The 25476-nt window shown below is 35.7% G+C and overlaps 1 protein-coding gene and 1 non-coding gene across 5 annotated transcripts in view; both read left to right on the top strand.

The window, feature by feature from the left end:
* Positions 1-25476, top strand: part of PDSS2 (decaprenyl diphosphate synthase subunit 2) — a 383533-nt gene that overhangs the window by 250238 nt on the left and 107819 nt on the right. For all 4 annotated transcript variants that reach the window (XM_077162555.1, XM_077162557.1, XM_077162556.1 and 1 more), the window contains exon 4: positions 18106-18180. In XM_077162555.1, coding sequence (XP_077018670.1) covers positions 18106-18180 — 75 coding nt within the window. The remainder of the gene's footprint in view (positions 1-18105; positions 18181-25476) is intronic.
* LOC143685290 (U6 spliceosomal RNA) lies at positions 15517-15623 on the top strand. The gene has a single exon (XR_013176536.1). It is a non-coding gene; the product is annotated as a U6 spliceosomal RNA (small nuclear RNA).

Genomic DNA, 25476 nt, shown 5'->3' with positions numbered 1-25476 from the left:
CTTGTTTGTTTGGGAAATGCATGGGGATATGTGTTGTTTTTATTTCTTCTGAAATTTCTTTTTGAGAAGTTTTTAATAGAACCACCAGTGTAATAAAACCAATTGTTAGTTAATTGATATGCATTTCAGAAAAAGTATAAAGGTTTAGTAATTTTAATATTTTCTGTTTTGCCTCTCCAGTGTCCCAGTTTAGATGATAAAATATATAGCCTCCCTGCTCTAACTTATACAAGATCTTTCTACTTACATCCCCCTGGCTGGAATTAAATAAAATGGCCACACCTGACTGTAAGGGAGGCTAGTAATCTTTATTATGAATAGCCCTGTGCCCAGACAAAAATCTGGAAGAAAATAGATACTGGGTGACAAGTGGTATTCTGCCCTCCCTTCCCATCACGTTTTTGGGTAGCACATATTTTCATGAGGTGTAGACTCACTGATTTTAAGGGAGAAAGCATGGTACTTTAAATATCCATTTTATATACACACGAAAAGGAAACTAAACTAAGAAATGAATTGGCCATATAAAGTGAAATAACAGAGAATCTCAAATCTCCCTCCAGAGACCTATTACCATGTGGGCATTCTTTCTATTATCATGTAGCCTCAAATTGCTCTCTCCTCCATGTGTATAGTCTGTGTTCTCTCCTTCACTGGAGAGAATCACTTCATGTGATGGTGGAGATTAAGTGATTCATTGTTCCTAGGAGCCACTGTAACTGTATAGTCCATCTTTCCTCTCTACTTTACCTGCTGTGATTTGTGATAAAGTTTAGGCCTTGGTTGAAGAAGCAAGCAGCCTCCAAATGCACAGGCCTGATATGGTCTCTGTATTCTTTGAGCTGCCCATGACCAGCTCTAGCCACACACGTAGTGGCTAATCATGAGTTAAACCCACATACCTAAGGGGAGATGTTCTGAACCTACTGCTTCATAGTAACTAGGTCCATATCCTTTCAGTGGCTAGCCCTCCCTTACCTAGCTCCCACCTCAGAAAACCAAAGCTCATTGTCTTTACTCAATTTTCTAATAATTTAATTTTTGATTATATTTTAAACTTACTTTGAGCTATTCTCCTGAAATCTTATATCAGGTTAAGATGATAATATTACGTACAGATATAAAAAATATGCTGTGATGACACATACAACTAAGCACTTGTTTTAACCACTTCATTTTGTGGGAACAGTATTTAATATGTTCCTTTTTCTTAGCTAGCTTGTGTCATTCACACATTCCTTCTTTCACTGTGGTTCAAGTTCAGTGAAAATGGAGGCTTTATTCCCATCAAAATCAAATCAGATTCACAGTTTGTGAAATCCATTCTTGATGTTTTGCATTCAGAAGTATCACTATAAATGCTCCAGACTCTAAGACCTCCACCATCTGCTCCATTAGGCACTGGATTTCAGTAGCACCTACTTGGTTTACTAAAAAATAAAAATAAAAAATCTTAGCATATCCAAGTAACATTTCAGTCTGAAGCTTCTCTTTGAAATAAGAATGATCAGGCATTTTCTTCCCTTCACTGAACCCATAACTTCATGGTCTCTGCACAAGTTTGCACCTTTAGATTTGCATCTTATCAACCTTCCACTGATGAGGAATTTTTTTCTTTTTAGGCCACATTTGATAGTTGTGTGTTGATTGTTGTGTGTTGAATTGAAGTCTTTATTCTATGTAACTCTCCTGTTCATCCAAAATACAGACCTTTTTCAACTTTTTCTTCAAAGGGTCGTTGAATTTCAGTGGATGTTTCACTGGCTTTTTTTTTTAAAGACCCTCAGTACCGTTTCCAGGGGTCCTTTATTGATCTTTTACAAATCATGTGAACAGTATTTTAAACTGAGGATATTGTAAGGGGTGACTGAAGTGTTTGAACATCTTTGATTAAAACAAAACTTCCATATACAGAACCAGTTCCTTTAATTTAAATGTTTAGTAACATTCACATCAGAATTTTTTTGAAGCAAAATTATGATTCAGATGAGAACTAATTTTATTAAATGTATCTCTGTGGTAGTTAGATTCAGTTGTCAACTTGGCCAGGTGAAGGCACCTAGTTCTGTTGCTGTGGCCATGAGCCAATGGTACGTGAACCTCATCTGTTGCTGATTACATCTGCAGTCTGCTAGGAGGTGTGCCTGCTGCAGTGAATGATGTTTGACTTAATTGGCTGGTGCTTAAATTAGAGAGCTTAACGTAGCACAGGCCAAGCAGCTCAGCATACCTCATCTCAGCACTCGCAGTTTAGCCCAGACCTTTGGAGATGCAGAAAGGAATCATCCCAGGGAAGGTTGTTGGAACCCAGAGGCCTGAAGAGAAGGCCAGCAGAGATTGTCCTGTGCCTTCCCACGTAAGAAGGAACCTCAGATGAAAGTTAGCTGCCTTTCCTGTGAAGAGCTAATGAAATAAATCCCCTTTTATTAAGAGCCAATCAATCTCTGGTGTGTTGTATTCTGCCAGCTAGCAAACTAAAACAATCTCCAAAAAGCTTAAGTTGATGGAGTACAATATTAACCATTAATAACGTTTCTTTTCGGGGATTGAGGGTGGATAGTGATAAATACTTCTTTTGGACAGTATTAAGTTTTCTTTCTTTCTACATATGACCAATATCTTGGTAAATTTAGTTATCTATTTAATGATGTTTTGGTTTTCTTGTATAAAAAAGAAAATTTGCCAATAATAGCAACATTAACAGAGAGCAAAGCAATGAGGGAGCAGGCAGAACTTAATGAAATTTTTGTTTTTATGTCACTATTATTTCAAAGTGACAGCCTGCTTTTTCTTAGAGGATGTCTAACTTGGTAATTAAAGTAGGCATATTTGTTACAACTTTCTTTTTTTATGATTTATTCTATCAATTTCCCATTTTCTTGTGCTACTGCATTCTGAATTTCTATATGATGTGTTTATCTCTGCACTTCTTGTAGGGCAGATCATTAGACAAAGAGTTCTGTAGTCATATGAAATTCTGAGCTGTTTTATAATTGCCAAGGATAGAATTAGCAAAGTCAATTATTCTCCCTTTGGTTTTTCCCTGAAGATATTGGGGGTCTTCAAGGTAATTGCCTTAGGAAACACTTAGATTTTTTAATGTTTCTAAGTATAGAAGTTCATATATTAAATCTTTGGTAATTTTCTTCTTACTGTTATAGCTGTGGTCACCTAAGTGTGAATTAACAAGATTTTGAATTCAACAATGAGTTTAAAAATTAATGCTTGTATTTTCATTCATTTTCAATTATAGAACATAAGGGTAACTTTTTATTTTAGTACTTCACTGTAAAAAGATCCTAAAAGACCTCAGAATGCTTTTTTTTTTTTAAAGCTATGAATTTCCTGACTCTATTGAGATAAGTTCCTCTGTCTGGTATTCGTATAGACTTTCACCAAATACTGTAATAATAGGGTCATGCCAGAGTCTAAAATTTTAGTATTTGAGCATCAAGCCATCAATAATACATGCTTACTAATTGGGGAAAATTCATGAAATGGAAAAGTGCTATAATTTAGAAATCTGGCTGGCTATTACAGGTTTTCCCTAGTCTCTGTATTTATTTGTAGACTGGATTTGTATTTTTGGATTAGGCCACAAAGCAGATATGACTGTGTGGATTACTGCTTGTCATCTTTTTTCTGAAAACAGTCTTTTATTTTACATTTATAGCGATAACCATAGTATTTAAAGAATTTAATTCACTATGTCATTGTTATTTTTTTTTAATCTTTGTAGTCATTTTCATGTAATGGACCTATTGCTACACATCAGATAGGAGAGTGTGATTTAGCCTGGGTCTTGTCTAAACATCCCAGAGCAATGTCATGGTGTAACTCCTGGGGGCTGTTCTATTAAGCATCAGTGATTTATACTTCTAAATAACTAGTGGCACAGATGTATTCCTTAGATAGTTGATGTATTTCCTTATGTTAACTTTGTTTTCCTAAAGGCATAAATATGTTGTTTATAAGGCAGAATTTTGTTTGTATAAATATGTCCAATTTATGCATATAAATCTCTTTTACACTATATATTTTAATAAGAGGCTGCTATTGATTATATGATGTCTGTCATATCTGTTATATTAGTTTTACTCTCAAGCTTATGTTGAAAGTAAAACATGGTACATCATGAAGTTTTTCTCTGTCATATTCATTTAAAATAGACATTTGATAGTGCATGTATATAAATCTGATCAATCTTCTTTTACTTGTGGAAATTATTGAATTAATACCTTTTAGTGTCTGTAGTTTGACACTCAAGATGAGTGTTCTTTTCTATTTACAACCCATTCAAATACAGATTTTCTTTAGAGTAAATGGGTGCAGAAGGTATGTGGAATGTCGTATATTATGACAAAAGGAAACTATCTCCATATTATTAAACAGAGAAGTCAATAAAATTACTATTTCAAAACTCCAAAACAAACTAGTTTTTGCAAGAGCTTTTCTTATTGTTTGCTAATATAGCTACATATTATGTTAAAAAGAGATTATACCCATTTTCTAAGCCTGCTTCCTTAATCTTTTTGTTTGTTTGTTTGTTTGCTGTATGGTGGGGGTCACATTTCGTTCTTTTCCCATGTGACTATCCTGTTATTGCAGCACTATTTATTGAATTTGGGGGAGTGAAGGCAGGGTGAGGAGGTACGAGGTACACGGTCCGGGAATCGAACCCAGGTCTCCCACACAGCAGGTGAGAATTCTACCACTGAACTACCTTTGCACCGCCTTCCTTAATCTTTAAAGTAAAATTGATGAATGACTAATATGTGAGAAATGGCCTATATATAAGACAACAAAATATTGTGTTCTTTTTCAATTTATTCTTATTAATACGTTGAACTTTTAACTTTGCCTTGCTGATTCCATGAAACAATGGAGAAGTAGCTCTTTAGCACAGGGAGTTCCAACACCATCAAGCAAAATGGAGGCTTCTCTGAGTGTCTATGCCAAAAACCTGACAAAAAGAAGAGCAAGAGAAATCTGATTTTCTTTCATATGCCTGGCATTCAAAGAAGCCCATTTAAAAAAAAAAATCTGTATTCTAGAAACTACATCCTCGGAAATGGATAGTCTTGAACCTCACATTATGGTTGGGTGTGAGAGATAGAAATATATTGATTATGGCAATCTTATAATACGTTTAGTAATCCCAACTTTTTAAAATTCCTTTTTTTCTACTTTCCAGAAGTAAAATAAATTAAATCAGCTACTTTCCCCATTTTTCCTGACATAAACTGCTATTTCTCCAAAGCCAGAGGGAGGAAAAGAAATCTATTTTCAAGGTTTTTGCCTTTCCAATTATCTTACCTAGGAACTTCCTGATTAGGAGTTTACAAAAATCCTATGCCTATGAACAGCTGATTCCTTCCTCAGCTGCCTGAGCTAATGGCTCTTTTCCACCCATCCTTTCTTTACACCAGCAGACTTATACCCAGTACCCCTTTCTTTGTCTCTTAGTTCACAATTCAGTTTATTTTACTTCAGACCATCGAAAGTGTATAAATACATACATCCTTTTCTACCCTTCCTCTCCAATTTTTCATTTCTTTTTCCTCTTCCCTGTTACACTTCAGAAAAATTACCATCTACCATTTTCTATTCTCTTTGCTCCTTTCAAAAGGAAAAATAAACCAAGAACCTTTACTTGGACTTGAATAGCATAAATATAGTTTGCTATACTCTTATGTTAGGGAAAAGGAGTATTATAGAAATAGAAATGAAATAAACATAAGAGAACCAGTGCTTCATTCTCTTATTAAACCAAATTTTCCTTTAACTGTCAACATTTAAAGATAACTTTTAAAATAATTCCTATTCAGTTTTGTTTTCCTGCTTTATTTAATTGCAGATATTGTAAGTGTTTGGTTATCTACTATTTTACTTTTATTTACGAGTAAATGGTATTTTGTGATGTCATAGACTAACCAAGAGTTGGCAGGCCAGCCTAGGAACCCAACCACCATTTCTAAACTTTGCTTTCTTGGGAAAATGTATTATAAGCTATAAAAGCAATTGACTTATAGATGAAATTCCAAGATGCAGTGCATTTGTCATCTGGTCCTGCTATATCAGACAAATACTGAATTTGAACACCACAAGCCAAAGAAATTTGAAGAGTATCCATGAAGATCCATGTGATTACTTTTTGTCAATAGTCATATATATAACTCAGTTGTGTTGATATAATTTTGGTTTTAGCATCTCCAACCTTTTCTTAAAACCTCAGAGTTGTAAATACTCAACAAAAAAATTCACTCCAAGCTTATAGCTCAGAGTTGTAAATACTCAACAAAAAAATTCACTCCAAGCTTATAGAGTTGTAAATACTCAACAAAAAAATTCACTCCAAGCTTAACCCAGGAGCGAATCTTATTTATTTAGCAACAATGATTGAGAAGAGTCCTTTTCTGGCAGCTAATGACTTGCTGGAGTACTTGTGTGCCCAAGGCAAAGCTGAAGGCTGTTAGCCCAGCAGGTCATTAACTGACAAATGCCTGACCCTGAGGTCATTTCTGATATTATAAACTGTAAAAACATTAAAGTGGGTTTGTTAGAAAGTATGGCTGTGTCAACAAAGTTTCATGTTAAGCATTTTAGAAATGCATTAAATTTTTTGTCCTTATTCCTGTGGATTAATTTTTTTTGTTGTGGGGTAGTTTTCTCTGTGCATTAACAGGTCAACCAGAAATCAGGAAACACTAAAACCTCATTGTCAGTCTTTGGTTTTTAAAAGTCATTTTCCCTGTTTAGAACATCATATTAACTATTTCTTTACTAGGTGTCATGGTTAGGGACAGGTGTCAACTTGGCCAAGTTGTGGTACCTGTTCATCTGATTGGGCAAGCGCTGGCCTGTTTGTTGCAATGAGGACATTTCATAGGATTAGGTCATGATCACGTCAGCTACATCCACAGCTGATTCCATTTGTAATCAGCCAAAGGGGAGTGTCTTCTGCAATTAGTGATGCTAAATCCTATCATGGGAAGCCTTTTAAGGAGGACTCAGAGGAGACAGGTTCCATTCCTGCTTTGGCTGGTGAGCCTCTCCTGTGGAGTTCGTCCAGGCCATCCATTGGAGTCATCGGCTTTGCAGACTGCCCTGTGGATTTGGACTCTGCGTTCCTACGGTCACGTGAGACACTTTCATAAATTTTATATTTGCAAGTGTTCCCTGTTGGTTCTGTTTCTCTAGAGAACCCTAACTAATACACTAGGCAATTTCAGTTACACAGAATGGCTTTTCTTCCGTGGATCACTTGCTTTTTCATAATGTGTTCTTGAGCTATATAGCAGTTCTCTATTTTATCTCCTCAGGGATGACATTTAAAGCTTCAAAGCAAAGTAGAAGGATCTCTGACGTAAAAGTCTGTGGACCTAGGTCCTAGTCCTGGCTAGCTTTTCTTTTTTCCCTTTTTTTCTTAAAATCCTGGTTCATATCACCAGTTTTTCTCCAGACTCTCTAATGTCATCATACCCTATTTTACAAGTGAAAATAAAACCTTCGTAATGTAGAAAACTTAATTTTGTTAAAGTTAGTATTGAGCATTTTTAAAATAATAACATCTTATATATTTTTCAAGTGCTTACTCTGTGATATACACTGTTCTAAATGCTTTAAATGTATTAACCCATTTAATCTCTTCTCAGGCATGGGGTAAAGTTAAGTAATTTCCCTGAGGTAATACTGTTAATAAGTAGTGGAGCTGCTATCTAAATCTGGGCAATCTGACCCCAAATTTCTCTCTTAAGTAGAAAGCTAACAAACTGACAAGGAACAATGATACCTTTTTTGCCAGCAATTTTTCAGTTATTGATCCTGGAATTGATAATATCTTAAAGAACTGTTAGTGTTTAAATATTTCAATACAAATATCAATAGAAGCATCATGAAATATTTTAGAGAACTAATAAGAAAAGGCTTCTTGTTTCCTAAGTTTGCTCATCCTTCAAATAAAGATATTATTGTCCCCAAGATCCTTGCCAGTTCCAATATTTTACAATAAAATGGCATGAAATATGAAGAAAAACAAGAATCAAGAAAAAATCAATATAGTCAGTTATGTAATTGAGAATCCAATATCTGTGTGCATTCTGCTAAGCTTTGGAGATCTCAGTTTAAAAGCCAATTGTGTATCTTTATAGCCTAGAGACTTCCTAACCTCAGCATCCATTATTGATCCAGTGGTACAATGTAGCCAGTCCCAAGTTTCTACCACTTGATTGTTTTGAAGGAGGTAAAAAAAAAAAAAAAAGGATTACCTAATTTTCTAGAACAAGGTACCGATAAGGCTAGTTATAGAATTTCATTGAATCACAGAATTTGAAGCACTGCAAAGATATTTAGAAGAAATAGAATTACAGTTTTAGATTAGAAGCACAGATTTTAATGCATGTGAATCATGCTTTTATTTTATGGCTGCCTAGAGAATGCAGATCTTAAGATGTATCTAAATTATAAACATCTGCCCTTTAGTTTGACCCAGTTTGAAGAACTGATTGAGCTGAAAAGTGAATTGTGCTACCAAAAGACCTGGCATCTGGAATTTGCAAGATGTATTTGTGATTCCCAGAACATTTTGAAATTTTTTGCTGTTTAACAAAATGTGGTCTAAGCCAATTTGTTTTCAGAATCTCCTGGCTCTACTAAGCCAAGAATCATACATCAGTGATGTAAACAAAGAAAATTGAAACATGCCCTGGCAGAATATACCTGTTTTGGTTCGTTAATGCTACCAGAATGCAGTGTACCAGAAATGGATTGACTTTTACAAAGGGGATTTATTAAGTTATAAGTTACAATTCTAAGTTCATGAAAAGGTCCAAATTAAGGCACCAACAAGAGGATACCTTCTCAGAGGAAAGGCTGCTGGCATCCAGAGTTCCTCTGTCACATGGGAAAGCATATGGCAGTGTCTGCTGATTCTTTGATCCAAAATGTCTCTGTGGTGGTTTTCTTTCTCTCTTTTCTTCTCTCAGCTCTGAGCGCTCTCCAAAATATCTCTCCTTCAAAGGACTCCAGCAAGCAGATTTAAGACCTACCTTGAATGGGCAGGGTCACATCTCCATGGAAACAACCTAATCAAAAGGTCCTACCCAACAATGGGTCTGTCCCCACAAGATTGGATTAAAAAACCTAGACTTTTCTGGGGTACCTAACAGATTCAAGCTAGCACAATACCCAATAGTATCCGAGAATGATTCCATTTTATACTACCTGTTTCCTCTCTATTTACCTTCAATTAAATTGCATGTTTTTGGTATAAAGTAATAAAGAAATTAACACTTTGCAAATATATTGCAGAATTGCAAGATCTAAATTGCTTGTCAAACATTTGTGGGTATATCATGACTAGCTAACCAAGAGCTGTAAATGATGTATTTGCATGTTGTAAGGTAATGTTTCAAACCACAGATCACATCCTGTTTATTGATGAGTGATGAAGTCAATTTAGTGAGTTACTATTAAAGTTTTAAAAATAGAATATAATAGAAAATAGAGACATATGACACTTTCCTTTTATGAAGATTTTAATTCAATTACATACATCTACACAGACATATATATATATGTATGTAGTTAGGTACTGTGTTATAACCTAAAATGTAGGTCTTAATGTGGGTTGCAATTTAAAAAGTTTGAAAGCCACAGATATAAGACAGTGTACTACAACTGTTAAATTGAAAAAAGAGACCAAGTTTCAATTAGCGATAAGAACAAAGCCAATAAGCCTATTTAAAATTAGGCCTAAGAGAACCTCTTTTGTTGCTCAGATGTGGCCTATGTCTCTCTCAACCAACATGGCAAGCAAACTCACTGCCTTCCCCCTCTCAATGTGGGATATGACTCCTAGGGTGTAAACCTTTCTGGCAACGTGGGACAGAAATCCTGGAATGAGCTGGGAATCAGCATCAAGGGATTGAGAAAACCTTGACCAAAAGGGGGAAGAGAGAAATGAGACAAAATAAAGTGTCAGTGGCTGGGAGATTTCAAACAGAGTCGAGAGGTTATCCTGGAGGTTATTCTTACTTCTTATGTAGATATCCCCTTTTTAGTTTAAGGTGTATTAGAGAGGCTAGTGGGAAGTGCCTGAAATCATAGAGCTGTGTTCCAGTAGTTTCTTGAAGATGATTGTATAATGATATAGTTTTCGCAGTGTGACTATGTGGTTGAGAAAACCTTGTGTCTGATGCTCCTTTAATCTATGGTATGGACAGATGAGTAAAAAATATGGATTAAAAATAAATAATAGGGGGAGGAAATGTTTAAAAAAAAAAAGATGGAGCCAATTGGTTCAGGAATAAGGTAAATCAGAATACAGGGGTAAGGAGGACATTGTATTTTAGAATTTCACCTACTCTGTAAGACAAAAGGAAGAAAGGTTTATTTTGTCCAAAAACCTAAATTTTCTGTAGCACATAATCTAATTTAACCTTTCTGGATAGATCATTTAAACAACCCAAACACATGGAGCCCAGAATGGGAATGAAGACTTGTAATTCTGTATAGCTTAATGTAATGCCTGAATACAACCCAGAGTATGTTGAGCAGATAATCAAAAAAGTATTGGCAGGACGTGTGATGGTGGCTCAGTGGTAGAATTCTCACCTGCCATGCCGGAGATCCTGGTTCAATTCCCATGGCTGCCCATGCAAAAAAAAAAAGAAAGTATGGGCAGAATCCCTTGAGGGAAAAAAGAAAAAAAATAAGGAATGATGAACTTTACCTTTGGGGAAACTCTTGATACTGTCTCAGACATGAAGGACTGCCAAGTCAATAGACTAAGCCCTTGATCTTGAGGCTGACTCTTGTGAAGCTCATTTATGTGGTGGAGAAGCTAAGCCTACCTCTAGTTATGCCTAAGAGTTACTCCCAGAGTAACTTTTGTGCTCAGATGAGACCTCTCTCTCTCTAAGCCCAACTCTGCCAGCAAAATCATCACCCTCCCCACTATGTGGGACATGGCATCCAGGGGTGAAAGTTACCCTGGCAACATGGGATATGACACCTAGGGATGAGCGTGGCCCTGACATGTGGGATCAACAACACCTTCCTAACCAAAAGGGGAAAAAGAATTGTAATAAATAAGGTATCAGTGGCTGAGAGATTTCAAATCGATTCAAGAGGCTAATCTGGAGGCTACTCTTAATGCAAGCTTCAGCTAGAGATTGATATTTACCATGGTTTGCCAAACCCCAACCCAAACACATTCCTGCCAGCCCTAAAAAACACCTAGGGCTTTATCTGAAATTTTACAAAGTTCCGTGTACTATTATTACTTTCCAGAAATCTACAACCTCTGGATAGTTTCCTAGACCAGAATAGTCCTGAAATGCAGAGGGGCCAGCCTCTCCAGAACATCAACTATTTCTCTCCTCCTATCCCATATCATTGAGAGCATGTTCCAGTATGCAAAGTTAGAATGGGCATAGTCCAAACACCCCTAAAACTTGAGTGAAAAATCAAAGGAGAAGGTAGAGATTTAACACATGAGTATGACTGCTGATTCATTATATTAATTTTCTTTTAGTCTCCAGTGTCTTGGAGCAGCTAAAAGGAGAAACCTAAAAATTGTAGAACTGTAACCCATACCAAACTCTGTTCTATAACCAATTGTTGCACTATGCTTTGAAATTCATTGCTTTTATGTATATATGGGGTTTTTTCCACAATAAAAAATAAAATTTAAAAAGCAATGTCAGCAGCATCTCTTCAGTTGAATGGAATACTGTATTGTGGTTTTAGTGTTCTGAAGTTTCATATAGGTGGGATTAACTTTTAAGTAAAATCAATTAAAAAAAAAAACATCACTTAACATCGCTGAGAGGGACCCCAGATGAAAAAGCAGTGAAAGCAAAATGGAAATGAAATAGTGGGCATAATTCTCCAGAAGGTTCAGTCTGAGCAAGATGTAACATTTCCACTAAGTAAAGAACCTCCTGGGTATAACAGGCTTCCTATGCAGGAAATCCCATTCAATTCTCAGTAAATATGTGCAGTTTATAACCTATTGGAAAGTTTTTCAACCTACTGGAAAGCATCTCCTTTTCCTTTATTTCTTATGAAAATTTTCATCTTGATTTAAGAATCTTTAATCATCTACCACTTTTTCAGGAATCTAGTCATTGTTTAAATCAATAAATGATTATGTTGTCATTGATCACTGACAAATAGTAGGCCAAGAACCGTGTGCCTTCATTTCAAAAAAAAAAATGAACTCAACTTTTTTAGATTTTTTTTTTATTGGTACTAAAATAATTCCTTATTTTTTGGCTAGTTAGCTAGCTGTACTTCACAATTGTTATGAATAAAAATTGTGCATTTAGCTATTTCTAATCATGGGGCTTACTATTGATACAGTACAGGCTCCTTTCACCAAAATCCGCAAATGAGACCGAAAGTAGTGGTAAGCTGACCCTGGGACATACAGCTCATCTAAATATGAACCATCCAAGTGGTCAAAGACAATAGCCTTTTTTTTTTAATAAGGTCATTCTTCCAGAAAAATGAATGTGTCCTTTAAAAAGAACTATAATGAAAATACACTGCAAATAATTTAAAATATAATACACTTGCTATAATTTGTTGAGATATGGTCTGATATTAGTATTTCAACCACAAACCTCTCTACATATATTAATTAAATAAAGGTATTTTAATTTAGATCTCTTTTGGTAGCTTCTTGTGCATGTTCCTATGGCCTGATTAGACTAGTTTCATTAGGGCCATAACTGATACATAGTAGGCTATTAGTAGATGTTTATAGAGTGAACGCACTAGCCAATATAAAATTAAATGTCAATGTTCAAGCTATTTTCCTGAATTTGTGGCCTATTTCTTTCTAGTTTTATTAGTTGCAGTTTTATACTTTTCTTTAGTGCATTGACTTTTCCCAAGCCCTTTTTAACAAATGTTTCCAGTAGTTGAAGTTTATAAACCAATGTATCAGCTGTTCTTAAATTAAAAATTAAGATTACCAATTTGCTTAGTTTTTGCTGCACCTGTCCTATTGGTTGTGCCATTTCTCTTCTCTCCCCCTTAGCCAGAAAGAGTTTCCAGCTCAGGAGAACAGATTGTCATCCCTCCCACAAATAAGCAAGGCCTCACACATTTGGCAGCATTGAAAAGGCTCCCTTTAGAAAGCGGAGTTAGAAGCTTCCTCCAGAACTCCTGCGAGTCAGTGGTATGTTTATAGCATCAGACCTTTCATCATCGTCACCATTGTCTTCATTAATCTGGTCCTTGTCTGATAGGAAGTACTGGAGAGAGCCATTCTTTCATAGACTTCCAGGATGGCTTTATCAAAGCCATCATTTATATTAATCAGCATGCAGATTAGGGCTCATCTGGGCAGTTTGTGCCCAGGTGGTGGGTGAGTAGATTTACCCCTTATTTGGACATTGCTACTACTCCCTGTGTCTTCAGAGGTCGCTTCTTCACTGAGGCTGCCAGCCTGGTAGCTCTACTAAGCACAGGGAAATGAAACTTGGAACAAGAGGGTTTGCTTAAACCCAGTTTGTAAATGATAAAGTGCTTTACAAATGTTAGATGTTATTATTGGTCTCTACGGAAAAGTGCTGCTCCTTAACCAGGTCCTTTCTACCTTACCTTGGTGATAAATCTTTCCATCTTTAAATGCATCTGGCAAATCCTTTGTGCTTCATTTTTCTGAGTGAAACTAACTGCTCTGGTTACTGTTACAGGCTATTCAGCATGCTTTATCTTTCTCTGTGATATTTTTACTGACAACATAGATAGTTTTTTTTGACTTTAAAAATAAATTTTAGGATGGTTTAGTGGTAGAATGTTCACCTGCCATGTGGGAGACCCGAGTTCAATCCTGGCCATGTACCCCACCCCCCAAAAAACAGAAAAACTTGACTATATCCCTTCAAATGCCAGCACTCTTTTTTTCCCTCCTGAGATGAATATGAATATTAATTCTTCCCCATAGGTGTTCTATCTTTGCTACTACTTCATGTATTGTTCTTTGTTTCTGGGGGAAAGGAAAAGGAGTGCAATAAATTTGTGTGCGATTAATGCCATCAGCACTGTGCGTGTGTGCACACATGCTGGCTTCCTTTGCTAGCAGGTGTTATGAGTAGTAAAGGCTGAGGAGCTACATGTTCATTTGCCTCCTAAATATGGATCATACATAGTCTTGTCATTCCACTGTAGTAAAAATTGTCATTAAAATAACCTTTTGAGGGCAAGCTTTTGATAGATTATAAATCTAATGGCCTCCATAGTTTTTATATACCAAGTAAATTGTTACATAGCAACCTTTTTTAAATTAATGAAAATACAGCTATATTACTTCATTACTTTAACTCATATTGCTTGGACTGATAAGCTTTTAATTGAAACATGTTAGTTTAGAGTTAACCTTTTTTCTAAATATTTGGTTGCATTTTACTTTTAGAATAGGCGCTCTTTAGCTCAGACCAGAGTGGTCTGGTTTGCTAATTTAACAAACATTTACAACTCTGTTGAGTCCATTCCATCTGTTAAATACCAACTGACAGTACTCCTTAATCCGTTGATAAAAAGCCATGACTTTTCTACACAGAATGCTACTACCACTTACTGATCTTATTTTTGCTAATCTAGGGGTGGATTGATAGATTCCATAAACCAATTTGAGGGCATAGTTTCACTTGACGCCCTTTTTGAGCGAAGAAAAAAAAAGCAGGGGGTGGGGGATAGGGGCTTACTTTTCCTCTTTCTCCCCTCCTCCCCCATGGAAATAGATTTATTGTTTATTATAAAAGCAATACAGTTAAAAAGGGAAGAAAATGTAATTCATTGTAAAGTTAAGCAATTGTAAACTTGAGCAATTTAAAGAGGTTTAAGAAAAATTTTTCAATTAAAAATCATCCATCTCTTACCACTTATAGGTTCTCATTGTGAATATTTTTGTCTGTCTTTTCAGACTTTTTTGTTTGTATATATAAACACATAGATTAGTCTCGTTTTATTTTAGAAATATCTATCATCCTGTTCTGTTTTGTAGCCAGCTTTTTTTTTAAAGAATGTGTTACAGTCATTCCGGTCATCGTTCTTTCACCATCTCCTCTCCCAAAGAAGGTGATCAGTTGCGCTCAAACAGAGGGAAAGGTCCATATGAATAAAACAGATAGGAATAATAGCATGAGCAAATATTTTACGTTAAAATTTATGAAAAAGCAATTTTCAAATGTATACATCAAATACTAAGATTTGCACTTGTCTTGAAGCTCAGAATTTGAGAGCTGAGAATGACTTTAAGGAATCAACTCTCACAGGGTTCGTTATTTTATAGTCAAGGAAAACCAAAGCTCAGAGAAATTAATTGATTTGCCTAGAATCTCATGGCAAAATTAGTAATAGGCCTTCCTTGAAGTATAATCTAGATCCTCTGACCTCTAGTCTTCTCCCCTGTTTCATTACAGTTCTCCATTCTATTAGTCTTCCCAGGCCAATTTTGAGCTTTTTTAGCTTGTTTCTTTTTCTGTTAGAAAGTGTTTGCTTATGCTCACTTCGGCAGCACATATACTAAAATTGGAACGATACGGAGAAGATCAGCATGGCCCCTACGCAAGGATGACATGCAAATTTGTGAAGCGTTCCATATTTTTAAAAAAAGTGTTTGCTTGTCCCCTGCACCTGAGAGACAAAAGTCCTTGAATGTGTCTAATGGTTATTCTTATCTAGAGCACCAAGGAGTCTGGCGCTGGAGCACTTAACCTAAGAAGATCTGGCACTTAGGCCTCTGGATTCTCCCCTGCCTGCCATTATCCTTGTTTGCATTTTTGGGTTGCTTGAAAAAATCATTCCTTAAGAATCCGAAAGAAAAATTGTCATTAAGTGAGTGCTTTCTTAAATATTAAGAACAACAGGTATCTAAACAGGTGAATGCCTTTGGTAATAATCCAAGTAATAAAACAAAGAAAAGTAGATCATTGAATTAATTTATAAAATGGATTCTTACAAAAGTGTGAGTAGCTGGTAGCCCTGTGATCTTTCTAGAAATATCTATGACTTTAAAGAAGAAGAATACTTAAATATATCTATATTTGATATAATTTTTAAAGTGAAGTAAGTATTTCAGTCAAGAGAGAAGAATTTATATTTGTACTGAGCAAGTAAGTCACCTTACCTGGGGCACATTTAACTCCCCTAGGCTGTTCCAATCTCTTTCCTTCCTCTACTTGTTAACCCAAGAAAGTCCTAAAATCTTTCCTTGATGATTGTCATTAGACATTGAAGTGTATTCTGCTCAAGTAAGTATGGCCATTTTAAGTCCAGGTTACTTATAAATTATACACATATAAGTACAGGCCTGCCTTTATTTACTAATTGAATTAAGAGATGAAGAGTCAGAGAACAAAAAGATTTTGTTCCTTTTGCATGATCTGGAGTTTCAAGAAAGTAAGGGAAAGCTCTGGTTATCACAGCCACATACATTGTTAAAAGTTCATGCCATCTTTGTGACATTTGGTGTCCGGCTTTCTCTCTGTAAATACCTTTTTACTTTACTAGTGCTGGTCTCAGAGCTCAAACTGTTTCAAAACCATAACATTTCTTAATGAGTGATTGATCTGTATTATGTGTCTAGCCATCAGTGGGATCTTAGGATGTTGCTTATATAAACTGTAATCCAATCTGATGCAGTGCATTTAGTTACAGTCTTTCGTAGACCTATTGGCGATACTCAATCCTCCTGGATTTGGGAATAGGGCTTATCTGATACCTTCAGGGGGAAAAAAATCCATTCATTTTTCTCTCTTCCCCACTTAAATAACTCAACACATCTGGTAATACTGTAGGATCATTGTGCTTCCAGTTCCTCTGCTGCTCATATTGCTACAATATTTCTTAAGTATTTGATTACCTAAAGGGCAATGTGATTTTAAAAAAAAAGATTTTGTATAGGTCTTACAAATTAACCCATCTGTAGAACTAGAAAAAAATATGCTTTTAATCAGCAAAATTTCCATATCAGCAGCCCTGCGTGTTATGCACTATGAATATAAATATAAATTTGGAGATAAATGTTCATGTGTTATATTTTTAAAGCAAGTCCTTCTACAGATTACTGTAATTTGCCTGTAAAAAAATGTTTATTAAATCCAAGGTACCTGAGATTGAAGTATCTAGTTTGGGCCTCTATCCTTTGGCTTAATGTCTTCAGTTACAAGAATGATAAAAACTGAAACCAAATCTTTAATTCAATCAGAACTATGCTAAATTTTAGGAAGCAAAGAGTAAGAATCGGATATAGGACTGCATAATATATAGGAAATTAAATATACAAGATATTAAGACTTGGTAAGCTGCAGATGGGGTTGCCTTAAGGAATTCTTTTTTGCAGTGGCTGCATTGAATATGATAATAAATTCCACTATTTTGTCCTCTTGAAGTTTATGGAAACAACTCTAAATTGTACAGCAGCTCCAAAGAGACCATTTATTGTTTTCTACTTGTTTTATATTCTGAAACAAGTTCAAAGCTGTTGATTTTGATCAATTGAAAAAAAGTAGCCTGAGTCTTGAAGATAATGTAGGTTTGATGAATATAATTTCAATATTGTACCTTTTGTAAAAAATTTTCTTTTGTTCTGCATTTGACCCAGTGGCCCTGGGCACCAAATATATCCACAGTGCATTTTAAGTACAACAAAATGAATACATTTGAAAGGTTAACCATTTTCTTTATTTTCCTTCTCTTTTTTGTGTTAAGAATGAAAATTAGCGTTATGATGGTTCCCAGGATGGTGATATTGAAAAAGTATCCACCTGACAGAAATAAACAGGCAGGAAATAAATTGAGTTAAGATTTCATTAGTTATCTGAAATTTCAGCTTATGTTTAAAATGGTTATTAGTGGCTTATTGTGTATAGTAGTCAAATGCTGTGCTTACAAGATTTTTTTTACTTGAATTATGACTGAAAAAAATGAATCACAGCTTTAATATCCAGGTGGGCAACAGTATTTGCTAGGATCTTTGCACATAACCCCATTTTTTAAAATATAAATTCTGTCTTGATATCAAGCCTTCTCAGGCAAAAATAGGGGTATGTATTTTTAATTGTTTAATTTATCTTTCTTGTTTTTTAGGTTGTGGAACTCTTAGCAAGTGCTCTAATGGACTTGGTACAAGGAGTATACCATGAAAATTTTACTTCAACAGAGGTAAGGATTTCAGAGTCATTGTAAAGTGTTAGATTAAAAATCCTCAGGACAAAACTGGAATTAATAAACGAAGTGTCAATCTTGTTTTGTGTTTAAATTGTACATGACTTTTTTTTTAGCTTAATGTTTTGGCCACAAATGTGTGGCCATACGCTTAGTACATAGCAGATTTAGCCAATTGAAACAACCTCTTATTCTCTTGCTGGATTCACAGTCTGTTCAGTCTGCAGCAGCCCAGTAGACACTAGAATCCTTCTGGCTAGCAGGTAGCACTGTCACCAGGAAGGAAGGCTGGAAGAGCATCTTGTGCCAAGGCAGCTGGGCTCAACCTTTCCCCACAGGAAGGGGCTTTCCATGTCCCAGAAGGATGGGCCATAATCCCAAGATGATTGGTTATTGTGGGGAGGGAAGGGGGACTATCATATATAGTCAAGATCCAGAATTTACTGCATTATTAAATCCTCTATGATAAGAAGTTGGATGATTGTACAGTTGGATTATTTTGATAAATTTTATAGTTCTAGAATTAAAGCTTTTTGACTCATTTAGCAGGACATCTCAAGAAGGGTTAGGTTTTATTTCCTTAAAATGCAGTTATTTCGTTTCAGTAGGATAGTGGATGTGAAGAAATTGCTTCATTGGCCACAACTGTCATTTAATGTAGTATACACTATTATAAGGGGTTCCGAGCTTAGTGTTTCATTATTCTAACTTCTTTAGCTCCATATTAACAAGATTTCACTCATAGAAAATTAGAAAAAATATGCATGTATGCACATCTTAAGCTTTTTGACATTTCCATTTGGGGAAAAAAAAAGATAAATTTTACTGAAAGTGAAACAGGGCATGAAGCAAGTTGAGTGAGAAATTTAAAAGTATAACCCAGGAACCCTGGATGGTTCAGAGAGTGGTTAATGAAAGTGAAGAATTGCACCTTGCACATTTGCTAACATTTGTTTCAGGGAACCACATTTCCTGCTAGGCAACCTCACCCAAGCAGCTCTTCGTATATTGGAGACCTGGTCAGGATGTGTGATCAACCACAATGGGAAAGGATTAGGTAATTTGCCTGAATTCACACAACTTGTTAACTGGGATGTGAGCTCCAGAGACGTAGCTCATAACCCTCTCTTCTTCTACCTCTTACCTTAATGAAACTTGCTTTGGCAGTGGCTATCTGCCATCCCTGAGATCCCATCCTATAAGGGATGATTACAATGACTTATTCAGGCAGTTGAGGCATTGTTTTCATCTGGGCTATTCCTAAGGTATTTAACTTAGTTCAATATAAGATATTAAGATTTTACGATTAATATTTAATTTTTAAGTAAAAGTGTTATTACTGTTAGTTTTAAGGTTCTTAATTTATCTGTTTTTACCATTTGTCCTCTGTAATTAACCCAGTTCATTAATAATTTTGTAAATGTCTGTTACGTATTTTTTATATGACAGACACACCTAATAGCAACAACAATAGTAGAATGTTTAGATAACTCTAAACTGTTAGCTTATTCTTTCTTTGTATATGATCACCTATGAAAAGGGTAACATTTGTTGGTATTCCTAGTTTATAGAGGAAAAGCCTGAATTCAGAATGACAGATGGTTTGAAAAGCATCGTGTCTGAACATTGTTTGCAGTTGTGTGCCTGGCAATGTCTTGATGTTAACCCAGGTCTTTTGCTTCCAAATCCCATGCTTTTTCTAATATATTCTCTTTTTTTCTTGGGGAATAGAAAAGAGGAAGCAGCAAAGTCTTAGAAGGATTCTTGGTCATGCATAAACTACCACTTAGCAAGCACCAATACCTGACTTTTGTTCAGCTATAAATTTTACTCAAAGGACCTATACCAATGTTTTGTTCATCTGTCATCTTTCCCTTCCTCCTCTCCAAATACAGGCTTTTTAAGAACTGTAGTCCCTTTTAAAGCAGGTAACTCTATGAATATAGTCAAACCATTTAAAGAATGATTCTTTTTTTAAAATGGAAACAAAAATGCATATCGTAATTGAACTGCAGTGGTCGGAGTGCTTCTTGATACCTACATTTGTGCTGGAGGTCCAATTTAGGTTAACCATATTTTCCTTCTTAACCAGAAAAATCTGACCTATTTTTCTGGCATATGCTTGCCATTGCAGTTACTCTTCGGAGCTTAGTTTTATTTGAGTTGGGCCAGGAGGCAAGGCTTCACAGGCAGAGAGAACAGTGCCTCCACATCGGAGTGTCGTCAAGGTTTAGTGTTCTAGCACAACTGGGAAGCAGCCATAAGTGGGGGTCATGTGGGAAGTGAGGCCTGCTCTGCAGATCTCAGTTATACAACCACTATAGCCTTGGGCCAATTCATTTCACAAAATAATTGCTTTGTGATTTAAAATAAGCTGCAAACCATTTCCAGGGATAAGAGGATACAATAGCCTTCTGTTTACTATATAGCTACTTAATGTAATGATGGAGAATCTGGATAGTACAAAAGTAGTTTTTTGGAGAGTATATCTATGTGACTAGGGTAGGTGCATTAAAGCAAATGGAGGGAAGTTGAAACTGGATCATCAGAAATATTCTCCTCAAAAATATGAATGTTTATGTGATTTATGTTCATAATACTTAACAGAATATGGGTATAAATTATGACCTTCTAAACATAGAAATTATTTAGGGAATCCATCCTTTGTTCTTTACATTTAAAAATATATTTTTTTAATTTTAAATTTTGCATTTGCTAGTTTGTAAATGGTTTCTTTGCTAATAAAAACTAGTCATTGTGCTTTCTTTAGTATTTATAAGAAAATATTTTCTCTTCCCTTTACCTGTTTCTTTACATTAATTAATTGAAGAAAGAAGCATATTAAATAGAAAAATTGTATTTTTAAATAGCAGTTTGTCATTCTAAGAGTTTTCCAGTCACCCCAGGGATGAGCCTGGCCCTGGCACGTGGGATTGACGGTGTCTTCCTGATCAAAAGGGGGAAAAAGAAATGTAATAAAATAAGGTATCAGTAGCTAAGAGAGTTGAAATAGAGTCGAGAGTCTATTCTGGAGGTTACTCTTATATAAGCTTCAGCTAGATATTGCTAATTGCCATGGTTTGCCAACCCCCTACCAACATCATTCCTGTTAACGCTAAAGAACACCCAGGGATCATACAAAATATTGAGATCATACAAAAATTGCACACACTAAGTTTACTTTTCAGAAACCTAAAACCTTCGGATGGTTCCTAGGCCAAATAAGTCCTGAAACCCAGAGGTGCCTGTCTTTCCCAGAACATCAACCAGTTCTGTATTCTTATCCTATATTGTAACAACTTATTTTTACATGAAAAAGTTAGAATGAGCATAACCCAAATATCCCTAAAGATTGGGAGGATAATCAGAGGAGGAGAAAGAGTTATAACAGAGAAATTAGGATTTAACAAATGAGTATAACTGTTGAATCATTATATTGGTATTTCTTTTCATCTCCAGCATGTTGGAGCAACTAGAAGGAAAAACCTGAAAATTGTGGAACTGGAACCCATATCAGACCTTGAAATCTGTTCAATAACTACTTGTTTAAAATATACTTTGAAATTTATTGCTTTTTGTATATATGTTATATTTCACAATTTTTTAAAAAGTTTCTTAGTCAAGTTCTGTCTTATACATTGTGCACATTACTGCACTCACTAAATTTTTTACATTTTAACAAAATTGGCTTTGAAACCGATATATTTTATATAACCCCAGAAATGAATCATGACCATATTTTGTATATTTCCTTCTAGATTTCATTCTGTATTTCTTACGTATTGGACTTATTACTCTCTCTGTCTGATATAATTTTGTGTACCAATTGTTTTCATCAGCCTAATTTTTGTCATTAAAAATCTTCAAAATGTCATTTTAATGGCTATTTATTTTTCTGTCTCACTGCTTACTGTTCTTGGATATTTATGCAGTTTTTAGCTTTTTAATTTAAACAATATTAAGAGGAATATCTTGACAAATTTAACTTTGCTTAATTTCATCCTGTTTCCTTGGGGTGGGAGGGTACGGAGTTGAAAGTGGGATTCTTGAATCCAAAAGCGTGGATATTTTCTATATATCCCTATATTACATCTTAACATAGCAAGCCTGAGATTACTGTCCTTAGAAAGGGCTTCCTGTGAGGCTGGCCCTTGACTAATATCTGGGAACTTGGATTTGGGGAGTATTCCCACCATTCCCTAACTGACAAAGGTGATTCATTATACCTAAAGTGTTTGGGTAGACAATATGCTTTATGCTAAACCCCTGCTTTCTTTCTGGAAGTCTCAAATTTTAATACATGCTAGGCAGAGAGTACCTATGTGACCAGTCCAAATAAAAGCCCTGGATACTGAGCCTCTAATGAGCTTCCAGGGTAGACAGGTATTGTCACATGCTGATGGAATGAAGTTGGTCCTGCATGACTTCACAGGGAGAGACCCTTGGAAGCTTGTGCCTGAAACATTTACCAAAATAGATCATGTCTGGACCATAAAAAAATGCTAAAGATTTTCTCTTTACCACTGGTTTTGAGCAAGTAGATTATGACATGTTGTTTTGGTTTGCTAAAGTTGCTGAATTGCAATATACCAGAAATGGGTTGGCTTTTTTCAACGGAGATTTATTACAGATTTACACTTGTAAGGCCATGAAAATGTCCAAATTAAGGCATCAAGAGGAAGATACCTTCTCTGAGGAAAGACTGCTGGCATTGGAGTGCCTCTGTCGCCTGGGAGGGTCACATGGCAACTGCTGGTCTACTGGTTCTTTTTTCCTTGTTCTGGTTTCAAAATAGCTCAGCTCCTGTGGGCCCCTCTTGCTTCTCCCAGGGCATTTTCTCTTTTAGTGTCTTTGGATCCTTATTTAGCTTCTCCAAAGTAAACTCTGAATTTCATTTCCTAGCTTCTCTCTCTGAGTTTCCTCTGTCTTTTGTCCTCTCATAAAGGACTCCAGCAAGGGGATTAAGACCCTCCTTGAGTGGGCTGGGTTGCATCTCCATGGAAACCTAATCAAAAGTTCCCACCCAACAATAGGTCTGTCCCTCTTAATCCCCAGGGAGGGATTAAGAGAACATGGCCTTTTATGGGGTACATAACAGCTTTAAACCAGCACACATGCCTTTTTTTTTTTTTTTAAGTGTTTCTTGTGCTTGGGGTTCATTGAGCTTCTTTGATCTCCGAGTTTGTTGTTTTCATCAAATTTATAATTTTGGTCATTATTTCTTTAAAGATTTTTTCTGTCTTCCCTTCTCTCTTCTTCCACAGGAACTCCAATTATATGTATAATAGGCTGCTTATAGTTGTTCCAGAGCTTACTCATGCTCGGTTCATTTTTTTTCTCAGTCTTTTTTTCTTTGTGTTTCATTTTGGATTATTTCTGTTGTTGTGAATTCAAGGTCACCAAGTTACACATTATATATTTCTACATAACATGCTCGGTGTTTCTTCCAGCTTCCTTAACATATGAAGGGTACTCACAAAAACTTTTAATATATCTGTTTACTAATTCTCAGTCTGTGTTAATTCTAGTTGGTTTCGATGGACTGTTTTTTCTCCTCATTATGTGTTGCATTTTCCTGCTTTTTTGCATGCTTGGTTCTTTTTTATCAGATGCCAACCATTGTGAGTGTTATTTTGTTAAGTGCTAGATATTTTTCTATTTCTATAACTTTTCTTGAGCTTTCTTTCTTCTGGAATACAGCTGTTACTAGAAACAGTTTAATCCTTTAAGGTCTTCATTATAAGCTTTGCTAGATAAAACTACAGTAGCCTTTAGTTTAGGGCTAATTTTCCCCATTATTACTGAGGCAAGATACCCTTCTGAATATTGTACTGCTCTTCATGAATTCTGAGTTTTTCCACTCTGACGAGAGTAGAACTGTTCCTAGCCCTATTTGAACTCTGAGGATTGTTCCCTCTATTCCTTTTGAGTGACTCTTTCCCCAGCCTTTGGTACTTCCTTGTGCCAATGCATCAGTAATACTCATTGAGTATCTAATAGCATTAGCAACTGCACTAGACAAATCAAGTATATATGTATGGAGAGTTGAAGTGGAGATTAAGACATAGTCAGAGCTGGGGCAAAGGGACCTTGCTAGGGAAGGGTGATATTGAAAAAAGAATAGATGACCAATGAGTAGTTCTTGAGCGTTTGTTTGGATTTAAAATAGTAAGCAGTAGGAAACCACCATAGGCTCTTATACAATGAGAAAATCTTTGATAAAGATTATTCTAGAAGCTGTGAAGAGGATAAATAGGAAACCAAAGAAATTAGAAGCCAAGAGACATCTGGAAAAGTGTTGAAATAACACAGGCGTGTAATAACCACCAAGAATATTTACAGTGGAAACAAGTATAGGGCGAGAGCACAGTAGTTCAGCAGGTATCCTACCTCCCAACTTAAGTGATTTACAATTGTCTTCTGTTTTATTACTCTCTTAACTGTGTTTTTATGGAATTGAGTCAATGTTCAATATCTTTTAATTTGTTTTTACATATCTCAATCTTTTATTGGTGCTAAGTACCCTCTAGGCAGCATTTTCCCATAAAAAATATTACATTGCAGATTGTGCAAACTAGATAATACTTAGAAATATAGGATGTTTGTACAGGTTAATTTCAATCACTTCCTCTACAGAACATAGCATTTCCATTCTGGAACTATTAGGATCCAGTTACTCATTTAGCAAATATTTGAGTACCAGCTATGTGCCAGATATTATGCCCAGTTAAAAAGCACAAAAATAAATAAACTCATGTATGTTCCTATATACATTATGGCAGAAGCAGGGTGAATGTATTTTTGGAGCTATCAAGTAAGGATGTGGGAGATGAAGTTAGAGCTAGTAATTTTGCTGGGTGGGGGGACAGTTGGGGAATGGGGTTGAAGGACATTACATTAATAGTATAGTCAAACTGTCTCCTGAAGGAAGATCAGGGCTTTGCCAGAGGAAGAAAGAAACTATTCTAGCAGAATAATCATCATATATAAAGGCATACAACAGTGAAAAAGTGTGAGGGAGAACTTGGAAATTAGGATGGTATGGTAGGCTGGATCATTGTTTCAATTCTTCATTCTCCTCAGTAATGAAGAGAATGTTTTGGTGGTTTTAATATTTGTCTGAAAATTCTTTGACTTATCTTCCTTCAAAAGATGGAACTTAATTCCTCTCCTTTTGAATGTGAAATGGACTTGGTGGCATAGACTATGAAACAGGTGATGCTGTGTGACTTCTGAGCCTAGAGTATTGAAAAGTAGTGTTCTCCCACCCCCACATTCTCTATCTCTCTTGGA

The sequence above is a fragment of the Tamandua tetradactyla genome, chromosome 5, assembly GCF_023851605.1.
Source record: "Tamandua tetradactyla isolate mTamTet1 chromosome 5, mTamTet1.pri, whole genome shotgun sequence".
Classification (NCBI taxonomy): Eukaryota; Metazoa; Chordata; class Mammalia; order Pilosa; family Myrmecophagidae; genus Tamandua; species Tamandua tetradactyla.
The sequence above is the reverse complement of the archived record's forward strand: the minus strand, read 5'-3'. Positions and strand labels throughout refer to the sequence as shown.